Here is a 20,991-nt window from a genome sequence, read left to right on the forward strand (position 1 = left end):
GACTTGTGATAAAAGGGTCCGCAAAAATCCACGCCCGTTGTGTGGAATGCTGGATTAGTCCTTACGCGATCCGCAGGCAAGTTTCCCATGATATGTTCCCTCAGCACTGGCTTCAAACGAAAGCATCTAACACATTTGCGAATGATTCCCGCAACATATTTGCGTCCACCAATAGGCCAGAATTTTTGCCGAAGCAGTCCGAGCAATCCTTGAGCTCCTGCGTGGAGAAACCTTTCGTGAAAGAAGATAATAATAGAGACAGTGACAGGATGTCCCTTAGGAAGCAGGATCGGGTGCTTCGCGTCGTAGTCCAATTCGTCATTTTGGAGGCGGCCTCCAACACGCAGCAATCCAAAGCTATCCAGAAATGGATTCAGTGAGGCCATCGTGCTTTTTGGGGGTAGGGCCTGTTTGCTGGAGAGGTCCATTATCTCTTCCGAAAATTGTTGCTGCTGTATTGCCCTTATGAGCAAATGCGTACCATTTTTGATGTCGATTACGGTAAGTTGCCCCTTCGACCGCGCTATGCCTTTGTCCTTGAGAATGTAGAATCGATATATGTAAGCAAAGACGCGCTGCATGGATCCGAATGAGTTTTGAAATTTGCAATCGTACGATACATCCCTTTCGTTTGAAACAACCAATGCTGCATGACGACGTTCTGGTACATCGGTCGGCAATTGCAAGCCTGCAGGCCACTCTGAGCTCTCAAGACGCAAGAATGGTGGTCCAGAGATCCAAAGGCTGCTATCCACTAGTTCAGCGGGCGTGGCTCCACGTGATATGATGTCGGCAGGATTCAACTTTGTGGGCACGTGATGCCAAGTCATTCCAGCGGTGAGCTCCTGAATCCGCTGAACTCGATTAGAAACAAATATATTAAAATTCAATGGTTATTCTCGAATCCAGGCAAGGGCTATGGACGAATCCGACCAGCAATGTATTTGGCATGGAGCTGATAATCCCTTAACTATGGTGGACACTAGTTCGGCTAATACGAGGGCAGCGGACAGCTCAAGCTTGGGGATAGTCATACTTTTCAAGGGCGCGACTCTGGATTTAGAGCATAAGAGATGACTTTGCACAATGCCAATAGCTTCCGAACGCATGTATACACAGGCGCCATATGCTGCTTGGCTCGCATCACAAAACGCGTGCATTTCTAATCTGGCTTGCTGCCGAAGCACGTAACGTGGAAACTTAAAGTTTTTAACCATCGACAACTGCGAAGTCAGCTCAATCCAAGTCGTATGTAGATCCTGGGGCAGGCTTTCGTCCCAATTGAACTTTAGGCTTTCGTTCCATAGCGACTGCATAAATATTTTAGCTTTTGTGATGATGGGAGAGATGAGCCCTAGAGGATCGTAGAACCTAGCTAGTGTAGACAGGACCGAACGCTTCGATATTGGGCCTGCAGCGGTTCCGACGTGAGCGAAGCTAAACAGAAGATTGTCCGTGGTGGGATCCCAAACTAGACCAAGCGCCTTGGTTACTTCAGTCCCGTCATGAAAGGTAAGGAACTTTTCGCGATCCGCCTCCGATACGCCTTCCAAAGCAGCGGGTTCATTGGAACACCATTTACGTATGGGAAAACATCCTTTCGAAAGTAGCTCCTTTACCTGCTGACGAATCTTGATGACAGAATCAATGCTGTCCCCTCCAGATATGAGATCATCGACATAGAAATCTCTTCGAACAACATCAGCGCCAAGCGGAAAACGCAACTCTTCATCATTTGCCAATTGATGCATAGCACGAATTGCTAAGAAAGCGGCAGGTTTGGTTCCGTAAGTAACAGTCTCCAACTTGAACACCTGAATCTCCTCCTTCGGGTCATTGCGCCATAGGATGCACTGCACGTGCGTATCGGGATGGGAAACGCGTACACAGCGGTACATTTTGCAGATATCGCCACACAAGGCGACTTTAAAAAAGCGGAAACGAAGCAGAGTTATCAGAATTTTAGGTTGGATGGTGGGTCCAGCCATTAGCGCATCATTCAGTGATACTCCAGACGCTGTTTTGGCAGATCCATCGAACACTACGCGTAATTTGGTGGTTGTACTATCCTGCTTGTGGACGCAATGGTGAGGCAAGAAGTACTGCGGGAGGTCTGACTGCCGCGAAGCTGGCGACATGTGTCCTAACTCACGATACTCCTGGAGAAACTCCATATATTTTGCCTTAAGCTGTGCATTTTTGCTAGCTTCCTCTCCAAATTGAGAAATCTACGTAGCGCCTGCTGATACGATTCTCCTAATTCCTCTAGACTGAATTTGGTTGGCAAACGCACGGAGTAAGCTCCGGACTCTAGGCGAATGCAGTTTGTGACGAAATGCTGTTCGCAATGAATATCTTCCTCCGAAATTGATGAGGGCGAATAATCTCCATCGACTTCCCAAAACCGCCTTACAATATCGCACAAATTAGTCTCGCAAGCGGAGATGACAGGGGGATCTTCAACGGCTGCTAGCGCCGCACGGGCTTTCTCAGAGTTTTTAATACTTCCTGACACTATCCAGCCAAGTTTCGTCTTCTGCAATGTTGGCAATTGGTCTGACAGTCGAATCTGTCCAACGCACATTAATTCGAAAAACAAACCAGCACCTATCAACAGATCGACACGCTGGGGCTTGGCGAAATTAGGATCAGCCAGTTTTAGATTATTTGGCATTGGCCAATCCTTTGCGTCTAGGCCGAAGTTAGGCTGCATTCCTGTGATTGAGGCAGTCATAATTGCAGAGAGGAAACCGCGATAGCTTTCGTCTTGAGATTGCAGGACGATGTCCACAGCCTAGCTGGATGGTAGAATTGACTCTCCAATACCGGCGATTTTAACGTGAGACGGGTGAGGATCTAACTGCAGCTGATTGGCGAGTCTCGATGTTATAAAGTTAACCTGAGAAGCGGAATCTAAAATGGCACGACATGGAATAAGCGATCCAAAACGGCCCCTGACATATACGATTGCAGTAGCTAGCAGCACGTTTTGGCTAGACAGAGATTTTTGACTCGAGGGGGGAGGGCTAATATATTTGCTTGCTACTAGGGCACTTGCAGGATCATGCTGGGTCGATTCCGTGATCGGCGACGGCAACTCAGCGTCAGCGCCCGACTGCATGTGGAGCAGTGTGTGATGCTTGGCTTGGCAATTTCTACATGCCCCTGACTTGCAGCGTTGCAATGAATGGCCTTTGTTGAGGCAGTTTAGACATAAATGGCGCTTCTTCACCTCCTTGTATCGAGAAAAAACAGGGAGATCTATAAATGCCTGGCATCGGGATATGTAGTGATCGGAGGATTTGCAATACTTGCATGTTGAGCTATTATGATCGTTAATGGAGGTGATTAGGCTGCTAGGTTTACTTTCTCCCACCTGCTGGCTAGGAATTGTTACCATAGCCGATCCCAAATTTTCCAGCATCCGACATCTTGCTTCCAAGAATGAGGCCATGCTTGACCACCGAGGCAATCCTGACGTCGGCAAGTTCTCTTCCCATTTCTACTTGGTCTTGTGGTCCAATTTCGTGCCTATGATGAAGATCAGCAACCCATCGGAAATCTCCTGCGGGGTCGCCAAGGTCTGAAGTGCACGCAAGTGCGAATTGATTTTATCGCTGAGCGCGCGCAAGCCGATAGCAGAGCCCTTCTCCACCCCTTGCAGCCCGAAAATAGCCTTGACGTGTGCCTGAAAATGTAACAGTTTATTATCGAATCGCAACATTAGTAAATTCAACGCCTTGTCGTAATTCTCCTCAGAAAGTTCCAAGGAACGAATCGTATCCAGCGCAGCACCATCTAGACATCCACGAAGATATTGGAATTTTTCGATGATTGGTATACGATGGTCTTTGTGCACCATTGTCGAAAACATCGCGTGGAATTCTGGCCAATCCATGTAGCTCCCACCGAACCGCGGAAGCTGCAACTCGGGCATTCGAGAACGGCCTATACTATTATAGGCGAACAACGACGAATTCCCCTCGAGAGCATGCCGAGCCGTTGAATTGGCAACATTTACCGTGCGAGCAGCCATCAACTCCCGCGACAGCCTGGACCTAACCTTGACATAAACATTCGAAAAGTCCAGCCGGGCATCATGGGCTAACTGCAGGAAATCCAGCCTTTCAAGGCTCGTTTGAGCGGCATCGAAATCCGCATTCATTCGCTCGATCTGCTCTAAGCGAGCTTGAAGTTCTGCCTCATCTAACTCGGCAAGCTCTTCGTTGGTGAGAAAGCGATCCATGGCCTTTAGTTGGCGCGCGATGGACTCGGCCTTGTGCTTGTAGAAATCTACATCACTCGGCATTGCTGCTTTCGCGACATTGGTAGGCTCAGGTGCTGCCATGTTGAGGTTTTAAAAGAGTCACTCAGCACGACCGAAAAAGACACCCTGTATACGTATAAACGTGGGAACCGAAAGCAAAGGGATTACAGCTAATGCGTTTAGCTGTGCGGCTGTGCGAACTGTCCGATTCCGCTTTGTACTCCGCTTGTGTGTATTAGTGAGTTCGCTGCACTGCCTACCGCACTGCACTGACCGAATTGTCGCGACAGAGAAATTAATAGCCAGCAATGCGGGTATGTAGGTGTATGTAAGTGTGTTTTAGCACCGAATTGAGCTTAACAGCCGAAAATTTGCTAGGGCTAACGAATGTCGATCGCGAATGATTATTAATTGACACTGCAACTCAGAGATCACGTCGGGGTCACCAAGTTTTATGTGGAGATAATGTTTTTTATCCCCAATCGGCCGACTAATTATTTCGAATTAAATAAAACTCGGCGCAGAAATAAAATTACGATATGTTCTTTAATGCGTGACATCCAAATTGCAAGTGTGGCTTGCCTGCCCTTTACATTGCCGCTCCGATCGCTAAGCGCAGCTTCGCTCGGCCGACGTCGGTAGGCAGACGCAAAGCGGAGATAGCGAAGAGCGAGCTGGCAGAGAGCGTTTAGCAGGGCAAGCAAGCGCAGAGCTTTAACAAATAAATGAGTGACATAGACATAAGCAACAAACAAAATAAGCGGCTGAGGGCCAAGAATTAGGTGCTATTTGGCAAGCAGCTAATCGGCTGGGTTCTGCTCCGAACCTTCACCCCCCGTTGGAAGGCAAAGGCTTTCAACAGATCCATCCTGAAGGGGCAGAACCGCTATTTTTCCAACGGCCCTCTTGAAAAGGCCTTTTTGAGTGCGGATGACGGCTACTCTGATGGTTCCATCTTTTCCTGGGATGACGCTCTCAATGCGGCCAAGCGGCCACCTTAATGGTGGCAGCGTTTCCTCCTTGATCATGACGAGCGCTCCTAGCTTGATGTTTGGAGACGATGACCGCCACTTGCTCCGCTCCTGAAGAATCGAAAGATACGCCGTGCTCCATTTTCTCCAAAACGCCTGCTTCATTTGACACAGCCGCTGCCATCGACTAAGTAGGTTGACCCGGAGATGCGCCACATCTGGCTCGTCGAATGCAGCTTTCGGGGCTCCATTGAGAAAGTGGTTTGGCGTGAGCACATCTAGATCATCGGGACTTTCTGTAATTGCATAAAGCGGACGGGAATTTAACAAAGCAGAGATTTCACAAGCCATGGTCTGAATTTCATCAAGAGTAAAAATGTAGGTCCCGACGATGCGATGAAAATGATATTTAGCTGCTTTAACAGCCGCCTCCCACAAACCCCCAAAATGAGGTGAGCGAGGGGGGATGAATTTCCAGTCGATTCCACTAGAAACGCAGAGATGTGACACAGCCGACGTATGAGGATCGCTGAGGAACATTTGCCGAAGCTCCAAAAGCTCATTTTTTGCTCCTACAAAATTTGTAGCGTTGTCTGACCAGATGATTCGAGGTTTGGGACGTAGACTTATAAAACGCCTTAATGCTGCCAGAAAGGATTCTGTAGATAGATCCCGAACGACTTCCAAATGAGTTGCTTTGGTGCTAAAGCATACGAAGACAGCGATGTAACATTTGATAGGAGGCCTGCTTCTGACTTCCGACTTGTGATAAAAGGGTCCGCAAAAATCCACGCCCGTTGTGTGGAATGCTGGATTAGTCCTTACGCGATCCGCAGGCAAATTTCCCATGATATGTTCCCTCAGCACTGGCTTCAAACGAAAGCATCTAACACATTTGCGAATGATTCCCGCAACATATTTGCGTCCACCAATAGGCCAGAATTTTTGCCGAAGCAGTCCGAGCAATCCTTGAGCTCCTGCGTGGAGAAACCTTTCGTGAAAGAAGATAATAATAGAGACAGTGACAGGATGTCCCTTAGGAAGCAGGATCGGGTGCTTCGCGTCGTAGTCCAATTCGGCATTTTGGAGGCGGCCTCCAACACGCAGCAATCCAAAGCTATCCAGAAATGGATTCAGTGAGGCCATCGTGCTTTTTGGGGGTAGGGCCTGTTTGCTGGAGAGGTCCCTTATCTCTTCCGAAAATTGTTGCTGCTGTATTGCCCTTATGAGCAAATGCGTACCATTTTTGATGTCGATTACGGTAAGTTGACCCTTCGACCGCGCTATGCCTTTGTCCTTGAGAATGTAGAATCGATATATGTAAGCAAAGACGCGCTGCATGGATCCGAATGAGTTTTGAAATTTGCAATCGTACGATACATCCCTTTCGTTTGAAACAACCAATGCTGCATGACGACGTTCTGGTACATCGGTCGGCAATTGCAAGCCTGCAGGCCACTCTGAGCTCTCAAGACGCAAGAATGGTGGTCCAGAGATCCAAAGGCTGCTATCCACTAGTTCAGCGGGCGTGGCTCCACGTGATATGATGTCGGCAGGATTCAACTTTGTGGGCACGTGATGCCAAGTCATTCCAGCGGTGAGCTCCTGAATCCGCTGAACTCGATTAGAAACAAATATATTAAAATTCAATGGTTATTCTCGAATCCAGGCAAGGGCTATGGACGAATCCGACCAGCAATGTATTTGGCATGGAGCTGATAATCCCTTAACTATGGTGGACACTAGTTCGGCTAATACGAGGGCAGCGGACAGCTCAAGCTTGGGGATAGTCATACTTTTCAAGGGCGCGACTCTGGATTTAGAGCATAAGAGATGACTTTGCACAATGCCAAGAGCTTCCGAACGCATGTATACACAGGCGCCATATGCTGCTTGGCTCGCATCACAAAACGCGTGCATTTCTAATCTGGCTTGCTGCCGAAGCACGTAACGTGGAAACTTAAAGTTTTTAACCATCGACAACTGCGAAGTCAGCTCAATCCAAGTCGTATGTAGATCCTGGGGCAGGCTTTCGTCCCAATTGAACTTTAGGCTTTCGTTCCATAGCGACTGCATAAATATTTTAGCTTTTGTGATGATGGGAGAGATGAGCCCTAGAGGATCGTAGAACCTAGCTAGTGTAGACAGGACCGAACGCTTCGATATTGGGCCTGCAGCGGTTCCGACGTGAGCGAAGCTAAACAGAAGATTGTCCGTGGTGGGATCCCAAACTAGACCAAGCGCCTTGGTTACTTCAGTCCCGTCATGAAAGGTAAGGAACTTTTCGCGATCCGCCTCCGATACGCCTTCCAAAGCAGCGGGTTCATTGGAACACCATTTACGTATGGGAAAACATCCTTTCGAAAGTAGCTCCTTTACCTGCTGACGAATCTTGATGACAGAATCAATGCTGTCCCCTCCAGATATGAGATCATCGACATAGAAATCTCTTCGAACAACATCAGCGCCAAGCGGAAAACGCAACTCTTCATCATTTGCCAATTGATGCATAGCACGAATTGCTAAGAAAGCGGCAGGTTTGGTTCCGTAAGTAACAGTCTCCAACTTGAACACCTGAATCTCCTCCTTCGGGTCATTGCGCCATAGGATGCACTGCACGTGCGTATCGGGATGGGAAACGCGTACACAGCGGTACATTTTGCAGATATCGCCACACAAGGCGACTTTAAAAAAGCGGAAACGAAGCAGAGTTATCAGAATTTTAGGTTGGATGGTGGGTCCAGCCATTAGCGCATCATTCAGTGATACTCCAGACGCTGTTTTGGCAGATCCATCGAACACTACGCGTAATTTGGTGGTTGTACTATCCTGCTTGTGGACGCAATGGTGAGGCAAGAAGTACTGCGGGAGGTCTGACTGCCGCGAAGCTGGCGACATGTGTCCTAACTCACGATACTCCTGGAGAAACTCCATATATTTTGCCTTAAGCTGTGCATTTTTTGCTAGCTTCCTCTCCAAATTGAGAAATCTACGTAGCGGCTGCTGATACGATTCTCCCAATTCCTCTAGACTGAATTTGGTTGGCAAACGCACGGAGTAAGCTCCGGACTCTAGGCGAATGCAGTTGGTGACGAAATGCTGTTCGCAATGAACATCTTCCTCCGAAATTGATGAGGGCAAATAATCTCCATCGACTTCCCAAAACCGCCTTACAATATCGCACAAATTAGTCTCGCAAGCGGAGATGACAGGGGGATCTTCAACGGCTGCTAGCGCCGCACGGGCTTTCTCAGAGTTTTTAATACTTCCTGACACTATCCAGCCAAGTTTCGTCTTCTGCAATGTTGGCAATTGGTCTGACAGTCGAATCTGTCCAACGCACATTAATTCGAAAAACAAACCAGCACCTATCAACAGATCGACACGCTGGGGCTTGGCGAAATTAGGATCAGCCAGTTTTAGATTATTTGGCATTGGCCAATCCTTTGCGTCTAGGCCGAAGTTAGGCTGCATTCCTGTGATTGAGGCAGTGATAATTGCAGAGAGGAAACCGCGATAGCTTTCGTCTTGAGATTGCAGGACGATGTCCACAGCCTTGCTGGATGGTAGAATTGACTCTCCAATACCGGCGATTTTAACGTGAGACGGGTGAGGATCTAACTGCAGCTGATTGGCGAGTCTCGATGTTATAAAGTTAACCTGAGAAGCGGAATCTAAAATGGCACGACATGGAATAAGCGATCCAAAACGGCCCCTGACATATACGATTGCAGTAGCTAGCAGCACGTTTTGGCTAGGCAGAGATTTTTGACTCGAGGGGGGAGGGCTAATATATTTGCTTGCTACTAGGGCACTTGCAGGATCATGCTGGGTCGATTCCGTGCTCGGCGACGGCAACTCAGCGTCAGCGCCCGACTGCATGTGGAGCAGTGTGTGATGCTTGGCTTGGCAATTTCTACATGCCCCTGACTTGCAGCGTTGCAATGAATGGCCTTTGTTGAGGCAGTTTAGACATAAATGGCGCTTCTTCACCTCCTTGTATCGAGAAAAAACAGGGAGATCTATAAATGCCTGGCATCGGGATATGTAGTGATCGGAGGATTTGCAATACTTGCATGTTGAGCTATTATGATCGTTAATGGAGGTGATTAGGCTGCTAGGTTTACTTTCTCCCACCTGCTGGCTAGGAATTGTTACCATAGCCGATCCCAAATTTTCCAGCATCCGACATCTTGCTTCCAAGAATGAGGCCATGCTTGACCACCGAGGCAATCCTGACGTCGGCAAGTTCTCTTCCCATTTCTACTTGGTCTTGTGGTCCAATTTCGTGCCTATGATGAAGATCAGCAACCCATCGGAAATCTCCTGCGGGGTCGCCAAGGTCTGAAGTGCACGCAAGTGCGAATTGATTTTATCGCTGAGCGCGCGCAAGCCGATAGCAGAGCCCTTCTCCACCCCTTGCAGCCCGAAAATAGCCTTGACGTGTGCCTGAAAATGTAACAGTTTATTATCGAATCGCAACATTAGTAAATTCAACGCCTTGTCGTAATTCTCCTCAGAAAGTTCCAAGGAACGAATCGTATCCAGCGCAGCACCATCTAGACATCCACGAAGATATTGGAATTTTTCGATGATTGGTATACGATGGTCTTTGTGCACCATTGTCGAAAACATCGCGTGGAATTCTGGCCAATCCATGTAGCTCCCACCGAATCGCGGAAGCTGCAACTCGGGCATTCGAGAACGGCCTATACTATTATAGGCGAACAACGACGAATTCCCCTCGAGAGCATGCCGAGCCGTTGAATTGGCAACATTTACCGTGCGAGCAGCCATCAACTCCCGCGACAGCCTGGACCTAACCTTGACATAAACATTCGAAAAGTCCAGCCGGGCATCATGGGCTAACTGCAGGAAATCCAGCCTTTCAAGGCTCGTTTGAGCGGCATCGAAATCCGCATTCATTCGCTCGATCTGCTCTAAGCGAGCTTGAAGTTCTGCCTCATCTAACTCGGCAAGCTCTTCGTTGGTGAGAAAGCGATCCATGGCCTTTAGTTGGCGCGCGATGGACTCGGCCTTGTGCTTGTAGAAATCTACATCACTCGGCATTGCTGCGTTCGCGACATTGGTAGGCTCAGGTGCTGCCATGTTGAGGTTTTAAAAGAGTCACTCAGCACGACCGAAAAAGACACCCTGTATACGTATAAACGTGGGAACCGAAAGCAAAGGGATTACAGCTAATGCGTTTAGCTGTGCGGCTGTGCGAGCTGTCCGATTCCGCTTTGTACTCCGCTTGTGTGTATTAGTGAGTTCGCTGCACTGCCTACCGCACTGCACTGACCGAATTGTCGCGACAGAGAAATTAATAGCCAGCAATGCGGGTATGTAGGTGTATGTAAGTGTGTTTTAGCACCGAATTGAGCTTAACCGCCGAAAATTTGCTAGGGCTAACGAATGTCGATCGCGAATGATTATTAATTGACACTGCAACTCAGAGATCACGTCGGGGTCACCAAGTTTTATGTGGAGATAATGTTTTTTATCCCCAATCGGCCGACTAATTATTCCGAATTAAATAAAACTCGGCGCAGAAATAAAATTTCGATATGTTCTTTAATGTGTGACATCCAAATTGCAAGTGTGGCTTGCCTGCCCTTTACATTGCCGCTCCGATCGCTAAGCGCAGCTTCGCTCGGCCGACGTCGGTAGGCAGACGCAAAGCGGAGATAGCGAAGAGCGAGCTGGCAGAGAGCGTTTAGCAGGGCAAGCAAGCGCAGAGCTTTAACAAACAAATGAGTGACATAGACATAAGTAACAAACAAAATAAGCGGCTGAGGGCCAAGAATTAGGTGCTATTTGGCAAGCAGCTAATCGGCTGGGTTCTGCTCCGAACACCCTGTTTCAGCAGTAGATCGGATAGATCAAACTGGTTTATAGCAATTCTGGCATTATTCGCACTCATTTTGTCGATACAAACAATGTATGGGCCTTTATGCCCCTCATAATACTTGTTAACGATGATTTTGCGGTTACTTCCGTTTTTCGTACTCACGGAAGCCACACAAACCGCGTCAGTCTTCTCACTCTCTTTCGTCGTAGAAATGTTTGATGTCATGCTTGTTGTCGTGTTCGTGGACATGTTTGTCGACACGTTCGTCGACAAGTTTGGTTTCTTGCACAGCAGTTTAGAAGCCAAAAGTTGCGGAGCCGTTTTTGCCGCCATCTTTACTCCTACCCGCATGGCGGATTTAGCTTCTCCTTCCCTTTTTTTCAGCGTTTCCATGCGAATTTTAACTCCCGTCGCCTTCTCCGTGGCCATCCTTGTCTTTCCTATGCTTGCCATGCTTCTCAGGGTCCAGACGGAGTTCCAAGAGCCGTTTTAAGAGTTATTCCGGAACGCCATGCAGTAAATTCCAGGTTTTTCGACTTAATTGATGAAGCTTTGGGAATTTCTTCTCGCCGTCTTCGTAGGCGTGTGAGGCACCCCCAGAAGCTTCGGAAAATGTCAGTGTTGAACAACGTTTTTTGATACCCATTTTTTGTTAATTTTTTTAAATTCACAAGCGAATAGGTTGGAAAGAGGAATCAGATTAACGATGCGATATGTATCGATATATATGTAACATCCCTAGCATCAGTCTAAAATGCACTAATATTACCGCACGCGTAGCGTTCTTTTTGAAATTAACAAGCGAATGGGGGTGAAAAAGAAGAATGAGCAACAACGCTACGCTTGTTTGTGTTCCATCGCACACTCACGAAAATTTTACAAATTGTACAGTATAAAGTAATCGAGCAGTATTTAGTTAGTAAAAGCAAAACAAATCACGAAATGCCCAAACCAAAGGCAAAAGCGAAGCTAAAATCCAAAGCGGCGGCAGCAGCCGCATCAAAAAGGGAGGCGACCAAGAACAACAATGCCGTTTCGGCCGAAAAGGAAAACCAAATGGAGATCAGTGATCCGACCTCCGTTCCCATCCGGGAACAATGCAGAGGATTCGCGGAATCCATGTACACAATAATGCGTCACGCGGAATTTAAGGAGTCAGCAAGGAGCTGCAGCAACTGTACTCGAGGGTAAGGAACAGCGTCACTGGGACCCGCTGGCTAGCCAGCTGGCTCAGCCGATTAGAACTCGTCCAATCCAACTATGAATTGTCAATTGCCTTGCAGATGGGCCACCAAGAGTTTCTGAACACATTCATCAATGTGCTGAAGACTGTACTCGAGGCGGAGGAGAGCAACGAGAACGGTAACAAGGCCCTGTTCTTTTGCGCGAAATTCGTGACCAGCTTCGAGTCGGAGAAGACGCACCCCATGATGACTGAAACATTCCACTGGCTGTTGACTGTAAGGGTCTACTGTACTTTACCATTGAGATTCAATTGAATGCTTTTGTTTGTTTGTTTTTCCCAGACATATTCCAGCAGTCCGCACGTTCGCTATCGGATTTGCTACTTTGTGAATCTGATACTTGAGACACTGGGACCCAATGCGGCACTCGACGACACGCAGTGCGACGAGATTCTCGAGACTATGCTGGAGCGCGTGAAGGACGTGTCGGCCGGTGTGCGCAAGCAAGCAGTCCTGGCCATGCAGCGTTTCCAGATTCCGGACAATCCCGTCGATCCAGTTGTCTGCGCCTATCAGTTCCATCTGTCTGCGGATCCCTTGTCCAGCGTGCGCCAGTGCATTATCACCTGCATGGGCCGCAACTACATCACGGTGCCCTACATACTGCAGCGTCTGTGGGACGTGGACGAGAAGGTGCGCCGCCATACGTACGTCAACATGTGCAACTATCCAGTGCGCGCCTACAGGGTGGCGCAGCGCCTGACCCTCCTGGAGCAAGGTCTGAACGACAGCTCGGCCAACGTTAAAAAGACGGTGGTAAACATCATGCTTAAGGCCTTGATCGACTCCTACCAACAGAACTATGTGGCTCTGATAGCGGCCCTCAAGCTGGACTCCAGCGAGGAAGAGCTGGTTCGTTTCCGGAGCGTGACCAAGCAAATGTTGCGTGAAATCTTTGAGCAGACCGACAATCAGCAACTGATGGCACAACTGCCCCTCGGTGACGACTGTGAGCTGCATCGATGTGTACCGCTGGAATGTCTCAACGTGGAGCTGTTGCTCTATTGGCAGTGCCTCGGCGACTATCTGGAGAGCACGCAGGCGGACGAAAGCGACCAGGTGCTGCCCGAACTAAGTGTCTTCTGCACCTATGTGAACAAGTGAGTTGAATGAGACCCAAACGAAATCCAAACAGTAAGTGATTGCTATCCATTGTAGGTTCTGTGAGAGCCAGAAACCGGACATGGACAAGTTCGCCCAGATAGAGTTCCAGAACATGCTGCTTTCGCTGGTGGAAATCCTGGACTCGTACGACCTGGGCGACGAGATTGGGCGTAGCAATATGAAGACGTTGATCAAAAATCTATTGAAGGACTGTCTGCTCGACCACAAGATCGTCCGCGTGCTCGTGCGTTGCATGGAGAAGCTGATCACCGACCTCAATGACCGGATGCAGTTCTTCATTGAGATCATCTACGAGACGTGTGACCTTAATACCAAGCAGAATGAGCTAGTGCACGATCGCAATCTGATCAGTACGTTGCTGGACGACTTGGACACGCCCTCGAAGATGAAGATATCCTCGTTGAAGGTGAAGATCTTAGAGCTGGAGGAACAGGAGGATAACTTTGGGCGCCAGAAGGAGTATATACAGGCTCAGTCCGTGAATAAGGAGAAGATGGCTGTCACAGAGGAGTACACGGAGCTGATCAAACCGCTGCTGGTGAAGCACGGCTTTCTGGACATGCCCGCCCGTCCGAAGCTCTCCAACCAGGAGCGTGTCCTGAAAGGCCTGTTCACCTCATACTATATGGTGGCCTCTCCGCATGTCCAGAAGCTCACTCCCAGCATATGTAAGCTGTACAAGGACTTCATTTGCCGCCATCTCCACTCCTCGGATGTGGACGTCTTCGAATGGGCCATCAAATGCGGCAACGCCTACAGTATGTTCTATGAGGCATACACCGAGACGGTGTTCCGGGTTGTATACCATCAGTTCTACAATAGCAAGGAGGTCCGTCTGTGCGAGACCTCTGTCAGCTGTCTTCTCGAGCTGATGGATCACTATGGCATCGACTATGTCGACAAGTTGAGCCGGAAGATAGGTGCTAGGGGTGGCTGTTGTGGTGGGGGTGGGGGGCTGGGGTCTAAGACGTCCAATCGCCGCCAGCTCTATACCGTGCAGGATACATACGACGGGGAGGAGGATGGCGATCAGACAGTGCAGAACAGCGAGCATAGCGTCGACATCATTATGGCGATGGGCCGCAATATGGAAATGGTGGTCGACAAGGGCGTGAGCCTGGCCATAGTGCGAGGCCTTTGTCGCTTGGTCCTGCGCGGTCACATCGACGATCGGCCCGAGGTGCTCGAGCAGCTGCTCAAACGCTACTTCAATCCCAACGCAGAGCCAATCATCAGCCAGGTCCTGGGCATGTTCTTTGAGAACCTTGTCCGCCTCAAGAAGCAGGCGCTTCTGCAGACCTGCCTTCTGCCCACTCTGTGGACCGTCATGAACTGCAGCTTCGACGCGCCGCTGAACGCCGTTCGGCCCGATTACATGGTCAAGTTCTTCATAGATTTGACGATTCAGGAAGCCAGCTCCCCGAAGAGCAACATACACAACAGGATCGCTCTGAGCTTCCTGCACTACATACAGAACTATTTCACCGAGCGCAGGGAAATGTGTCGCCTGCTGGCCAAAGAGCTCACCAACCTCACTATTAACGTGCTCAACGGACATGAAGTCAAGACTGAAATGTTGGAGATGGCAGACAAACTGATCACGGTGAGAACATTTTCTGAATATCCATTGCGGAAGCGCTGTATCATTCGTTTGGTTCGGTTTTCAGAGCGAACTAGAGCCGCGTGTGGTCAAGAACATTAAAGTCTTTAAGACGATGCTCGACGGTAGCTTTAATCCACCATCACGTGAGGCGCGCGACGATCTGGAAAGCGACGAGGAGTGCGACACTGCGACTGTGGCATCTGAAAATGAAGTGCAGTCAGAGCAGGTGTCAGTCACAAATCCTGAAAAATCTGCGACCGAACAAACCCTGACAAACGCATCTGATCCACAGGCTGAAGCATCGGCTATAGCACCAACTGCAACGCAAGTTTCAGAGCCTATCTTAACCTTTTTCGGCACTGAGAATCGAGTAGGACAACGTTTCCTGCGTCGCTCTCTATATAACTCGAGATGCTCCAGTGATAGTGCCACATCCGGGGAAACAGTGGAAACGGAGGCGGCCGAAACATCCAGAAGAAATCTCCGTCGGCCGCAGATGAAGCGCCGTCTAGAGCTGGCATTGGCGAGGGCTTCCACGACCCCGGAGAAGCAGCCGCAAGAGCAGGACGTTCATGAGAGTTCAGACGAATTTGATAGAAATGAATCTCAACAAAGTCCTGCCCGGACAGACAAGGTATGTGTTAAACGGCCCAGGCCCTTTCTGGCAATTGAACATCTGGGAATAGAAAATACATAATTCGATTTCTCTCCTTATAGTTGGACACATCCGAGGTAATTGAGGCCTCGCCCACCCCCGAATCACCCAAAAACGCGACTGCACGCAATGGCAGCCACCTGCGCCTGCGCTCGTTGCGCACCAGATCCGCTGCCGTAATAGCATCCACCTCAACATCCTTCACTGCCCCCACAGCTAGCAAAGTGAGTAACTCGCGCCTGCGCCTGCAGCTCTAGGCACTGAAGCAGGGAGATACGCACCGCAAGTCAGAGAGACAATCAATGAGGTTACTCTTTACGAGAGTACAAAATTTTTAATTTAAGCCGAAAACTGCAATCTATCAACAATGTTTATAAAACTGAAACCCAAACATGTTGTTTCCTTTAAATGCCGAAAGCTTTTTTTTTGTATCATTACAGCATTGTCTATAGACTGAAGAACCCCCACCTGTTCGAAGGTAGATCCTTTGAGCATCTCATATCGTCCTCTAATATCTGATAGAACTAGTCAATTAGTATAATAATCCTATTTAACAATAGGTTCGACTGGCATTTTAATTTCGCTTAAGTTTGTTACAATTTTTTTGGTATTTTTTTTCCTTTCGTTTTGTTTTCAAGGTTCGCAAGGTCCTGCATCTTGAGACTTCGCTGCGTAATGGACGCAAGCGCGTCATAAGACGGACGCCTTCAGATCAAAGGAAATCCAGCCAGCGTTCCAGCAATTCGTTGGAGTCGCCCTCGAGAAAACAGCACCGCGTCGATGAAAAGACGCCGAGGAGAGAGCTGGTGTCGCAGAACAAGAGAAAGAGAATTGAGTTCCAGTGGCAGTGATAGCCAGACCTCCAGAAACGCAGTCAGAGGCAGAGTCCGTATCGGAATCGAAACCATCGACCTCTAGGCAATCATCGACGAGTTACTTGACTAAAACTCTGTCCTCAAGGGTGACAACACGCCGTGCGGCACAAAAGGAGAGGATTAGCAGCATGTGCATGACACGCAAAAGAATGTCCCTCGAAATGAATCTGAGCGGTGGAGCGTAGTTCAGCCTGCCACTGAAGGCAGCGTCACTCGCAGCAGCAGCAGGCGGAAATAGCTAATCCAAGAATCATTTGCATTCTGTGCTTTTCGTTTCCGTTTCCGGAATGGATTCGAGTTTTATGTGCATTGGTTTTGTGTATAATATGTGTAAATTAGATAGAAATATTAACGAATCGTTGAGTAATTTAACCCAGATTTAGATTAACATTTTCCAAGCGAGCATGCAAGGGAACACAGAAGCTTGGAATCTTACAGCGTCATTATATCAACGCTCACGCAGTTCAGTCTCGAAAGGGGCGTCCACTGTAACCATTGTTAAATGTAAGAATAAAGTTGTCTTTATAAAAAAGATTATAATTTACTGAATATATCCATAAAGAGGTGTGTATATTTATATAAATTTATATTGACGTGGGTCATGTTGATCTTCACGCAGGCTGCGCATGGATAAATAAGTACATGCTGAGATTCGATCGATACCTTTCGAAGCAGTAAAATAATGAAGGAGATGTTGTATCGATTGCGAGCAATGGTTGAGTTAGGATAGATCGTTCTTAACGCTACAAATGCTTAAAATACGAGTTGAATTGACGACAAGGATTACGAGATCAAGGCCACGGCGATCGTTTGGAACAGGAAAGGACAGTAAAGGCTGGATGGGATGCGTCTATAGTTTAGGGCCATTCAGTTTGTGGGCCGTCGTGTGCAGATCCCATTCGTACTGCAGCAGGGCCTCGAAAGAGGCTTCCAGGCTGAGATTGGCCTCGCTGACCAGGTTCTGCAGCTTAATCAGCTTGATGGACTTGTGGACGTCCCAGTTGATGAACTCCAGGGCGCCCAGGCAACGGTTGGGCGTGCTCTGTAATGGATAATCGTAATTGGGATTCAAATTGCATTTTCTGGTTACCAAAGTGACCATTCGACTCACATCCTTTCCCAGGACTTTCACCATTATCCTCACTTCGTCGGAGTCCACGCCCCGCTCGCATCCTTTCGGCTTCTTGTCGGAGAACTCCAGCAGATCCTCGCAGCTGACAGAGTTCGAGTCGGCCAGCCGTGCTGCCGTGGCTGCAAAGTACTCGGCCTCGGTTTGGGGTTTGCTAGAGCCGCCAGTATCGCCAATGGAATTGCGACTCATGGCCAGATTGACGGAAGCTCTTATCTTCCTGAACAGAGCATTCCCTGCCAGCTCGTTGTCTGCACTGGAAGCGCGACGACTTGTCTCTAGGGCGACATCTGGTGACGCCTCCTGCTGCCCCTGCCCCTCCTCCGACTCGAGTGCACTGGAGCTGGTCGCCTTCCGACCGCTCTCAATGTCCAGGTTACGCAGCTCGTCGTCGTTAACATAGAGGCCGGTACGACCGGAGATCTGGGTGGCTTCGAACTCCGTATCCTTGCCCTTGTAATGCTCCTTTTGAATGGAAAAGTTATAGAAGCCATCGGTGACATCGGGCGACTGCAGGGCGCTCTCCTTGCCGGAGTCAGCCTCCAGAAGGGACTCGAACTGCAGCGATGCCGTGTCCGTCAGACCAGCTGCATCGGCCGGCAGCAGCTTGTCCAGGTTCTGGTAGGTGTGAGCCGGCTCGCTGCCCACGGCCGGCATGTTCTCGTATTCCCTTTCAGAGGGGCGCACCTGGCGCCTCAAGCTGCATGATCGGACGGCGGCCACCACCTCGATGGACGTGCCTGGCTGCGAATGCTGGTGCTGGCCCGAGGCCTGGGCACTCCTGCCTGGCTCTTCGCCTGACTCTCCAAAGTCAGCCAGCTTGCTGAGCGTCCGCTGCAGGCCGTTGGCCGGAATGATCAGGGGATACTTTCGCACGTGCCTCTTGGTGCTGGTCTTCACCTGCTTCTTGCCCTCGCGCGGCGGCAGGGGAATGGGATTCGGACTCGGATTGGCTGCCTGCGCTGTCGCCGCTGCCTCTGGGAACTTGTAGGTGCTGTGACTCATGTAGCTGGGACTCTCGCAAGCGTCCAGCGAGTTGGAGTTCTCATCGTTGTGCCTGCCCAGCGTGGCGGTGGCCAGCTCCATTTTGCGCACTCGCTGGGCTGCTCCGCGCGTGGGCAGGGTCATGGGTCGTGCGGCCTGATGCAGACTCTGCAGGTCGAACTCGTCGGTGTCCATGTGCCGCAGCAGGGTAGCCGCCGGAATGGGTCCGATGTCCAGCATTCCCTTGCGCTCGATCAGGCTGTTGTAGGCCTCCAGTCCCTCCTTGCCAATGAGCGCCTGTGTTTGCGCGGCGGGTGGGAGAATCGAATTCAATGAAAAATTATACAAAATAATTTAAATGATAAACGAAAAAGGAATGGATGGTATAGTAGAGTATAGTTAGAGCTTTAGAGGTGGTCTGGGTGTGGCTGTTCTAATCGACCCTCGGAAGTGCGACCCCCCCGCATTGAATTTCACATTTAGTTTTCGTTTATTGAATCCCTTTAAATATGCTAAACGTTTTTCTTTGTTTTTGATTACCAATTAACTTGTTTGGTTCTTGGAATCAAAACAAACTCAAACTCTTTGTTTTCGATCGTTTTTATACCCGATACTCAAAATGAGTATTGGGGTATATTAGATTTGTGGTAAAAGTGGATGTGTGTAACGTCCAAAAGGAATCGTTTCCGACCCCATAAAGTATATATATTCTTGATCAGCATCAATAGCCGAGTCAATTGAGCCATGTCTGTCTGTCCGTCTGTCCGTCCGTCTGTCCGTCTGTCCGTCCCCTTCAGCGCCTAGTGCTATAAGACTATAAGAGCGAGAGCAACGATGTTTTGGATCCAGACTTCTGTGATATTTCACTGCTACAAGAATATTTCAAAACTTTGCCCCGCCCACTTCCGCCCCCACAAAGGGCGAAAATCTGTGGCATCCACAATTTCGACGATACGAGAAAACTAAAAACGCAGAATCGTAGAAGATGACTATATCTTCTAGTGTGCAAAATCTGAACCAGATCGTATAATTATTATAGCCAGAATCAAGAAAACAATTTCATTTTTTCTCGCCCTGTCTCTCTCTAACACACACGTAGCATAGGCGGCTTTGCTTAGAGTAAAACATTAGCGCCTAGATCTCAGAGACTACAAAAGCTAGAGCAACCAAATTTGGTATCCACACTCCTAATATATTGGACCGAGACGAGTTTGTTTCAAAATTTCGCCACACCCCCCTCCGCCCCCGCAAAGGACGAATATCTGGGGATATTCGCAAATCTCAAAGACTATTAACGCTAGAGTAACCAAATTTAGTATCCGCACTCCTGTTAGATCTCACTATATCTATCAGCTTGCTGAATCTGGATCAGATCGAATCTGTTTTGTAGCCAAAAGCAAGAAATCAATTTGCAGTGGCCGCGCAGCGCCCGTCGTCACGCTCAGACTGATTTTCTGTCTCTCTCGCACGCACTCTTTGTCGTGTCGTTTAATATTAGCGGCGTCTGCCGGAGGGGAGCCATACTGACTTAGTATCGGGTATAACTGTAGAGTTTCGGTGTCCGCAGCAACTCACAACGTTCCCCCTCGTTTTAGTTAGGTTTCGTTTCGTTTTTGGACTTCGCGGTTTTGGGGTTTGGGGATTCCGGTTCTTGTATAATATGTTGAAATTTGAAGTGTAACCATAATATGATCTGTCTGGCAACGCTAATTAACATAATGTACATGAACAGCGAGAGCCTCTGTTATCTCTCGTCTCTCCTATTCGTATGTAAGTACATATGTACACATGTCATCTCTTCAGTTCTGAATAAACCACTTATGAGCACAGACGCGTCGTTCTCTATTTAATACATGACAAAAGGCGCAATTCACAATAGGTTATGGGCCCAGATCACCGAAAGATCGGGCGTGTATTAAAAACAATTAAAAAACCGTGGTAGAACTGGAAGTTAATATTTTGTTTGATGCAATTGCAAATATATCGTGCACCAGTTAGAAAGTTGCGTGTAGCAATTAAAACAAAATGAGTGTGTCTCTGCAAATTGAAAAATTGGGGGAAGACAATTACGATGTGTGGTCAATGTCCATGCGTAGTGTATTGATCATAACGGATTTGTGGACATATGTAAGTGGTAAAACCGAAAGGCCACAGGAGGAAGCAGCAGGAACACAGGAACACTTGGCACAGTGGGACAAGGCTGATCAAAAGGCGTTGGCATGTATTATATTAAATGTAAAAGCAACGCAGTTGATGCACATAAAGTCGTGCACAACGTCGAAGCAGG

The 20,991-nt window shown here is 48.6% G+C and overlaps 2 protein-coding genes across 2 annotated transcripts; one reads left to right on the forward strand and one right to left on the reverse strand.

Annotated features, from left to right (window-relative positions):
- Positions 1 to 11,934: 11,934 nt before the first annotated feature.
- LOC117189691 (condensin complex subunit 3-like) lies at positions 11,935 to 17,123 on the forward strand. Its single transcript, XM_033394790.1, has 7 exons — positions 11,935 to 12,276; positions 12,373 to 12,549; positions 12,616 to 13,433; positions 13,492 to 15,061; positions 15,126 to 15,695; positions 15,779 to 15,940; positions 16,355 to 17,123. The coding sequence occupies exons 2-7, from the start codon at positions 12,373 to 12,375 to the stop codon at positions 16,565 to 16,567; spliced, it is 3,510 nt and encodes a 1,169-aa protein (XP_033250681.1). The 5' UTR covers positions 11,935 to 12,276; the 3' UTR covers positions 16,568 to 17,123.
- Positions 17,124 to 17,131: 8 nt separating this feature from the next.
- Positions 17,132 to 19,307, reverse strand: LOC117189706 (activated Cdc42 kinase-like). The gene is made up of 2 exons (XM_033394796.1): positions 17,703 to 19,307; positions 17,132 to 17,633 (listed from the first exon to the last, which is right to left on the reverse strand). The coding sequence occupies exons 1-2, from the start codon at positions 18,942 to 18,944 to the stop codon at positions 17,442 to 17,444; spliced, it is 1,434 nt and encodes a 477-aa protein (XP_033250687.1). The 5' UTR covers positions 18,945 to 19,307; the 3' UTR covers positions 17,132 to 17,441.
- Positions 19,308 to 20,991: the final 1,684 nt, after the last annotated feature.

The sequence above is a fragment of the Drosophila miranda genome (assembly GCF_003369915.1).
Source record: "Drosophila miranda strain MSH22 chromosome Y unlocalized genomic scaffold, D.miranda_PacBio2.1 Contig_Y1_pilon, whole genome shotgun sequence".
Lineage (NCBI taxonomy): Eukaryota > Metazoa > Arthropoda > Insecta > Diptera > Drosophilidae > Drosophila > Drosophila miranda.

Bases quoted from the DNA above. Each gene is read 5' to 3' on its own strand.
- LOC117189691 (XM_033394790.1), top strand. From the start codon at position 12,373: ATGGGCCACCAAGAGTTTCTGAACACATTCATCAATGTGCTGAAGACT. The intron at 13,434-13,491 runs GTGAGTTGAATG...TATCCATTGTAG, and splicing joins TTCTGCACCTATGTGAACAA to GTTCTGTGAGAGCCAGAAAC. The intron at 15,062-15,125 runs GTGAGAACATTT...TTCGGTTTTCAG, and splicing joins TGGCAGACAAACTGATCACG to AGCGAACTAGAGCCGCGTGT.
- LOC117189706 (XM_033394796.1), bottom strand. From the start codon at position 18,944: ATGCTGGACATCGGACCCATTCCGGCGGCTACCCTGCTGCGGCACATG. The intron at 17,634-17,702 runs GTGAGTCGAATG...TATCCATTACAG, and splicing joins TGAAAGTCCTGGGAAAGGAT to AGCACGCCCAACCGTTGCCT.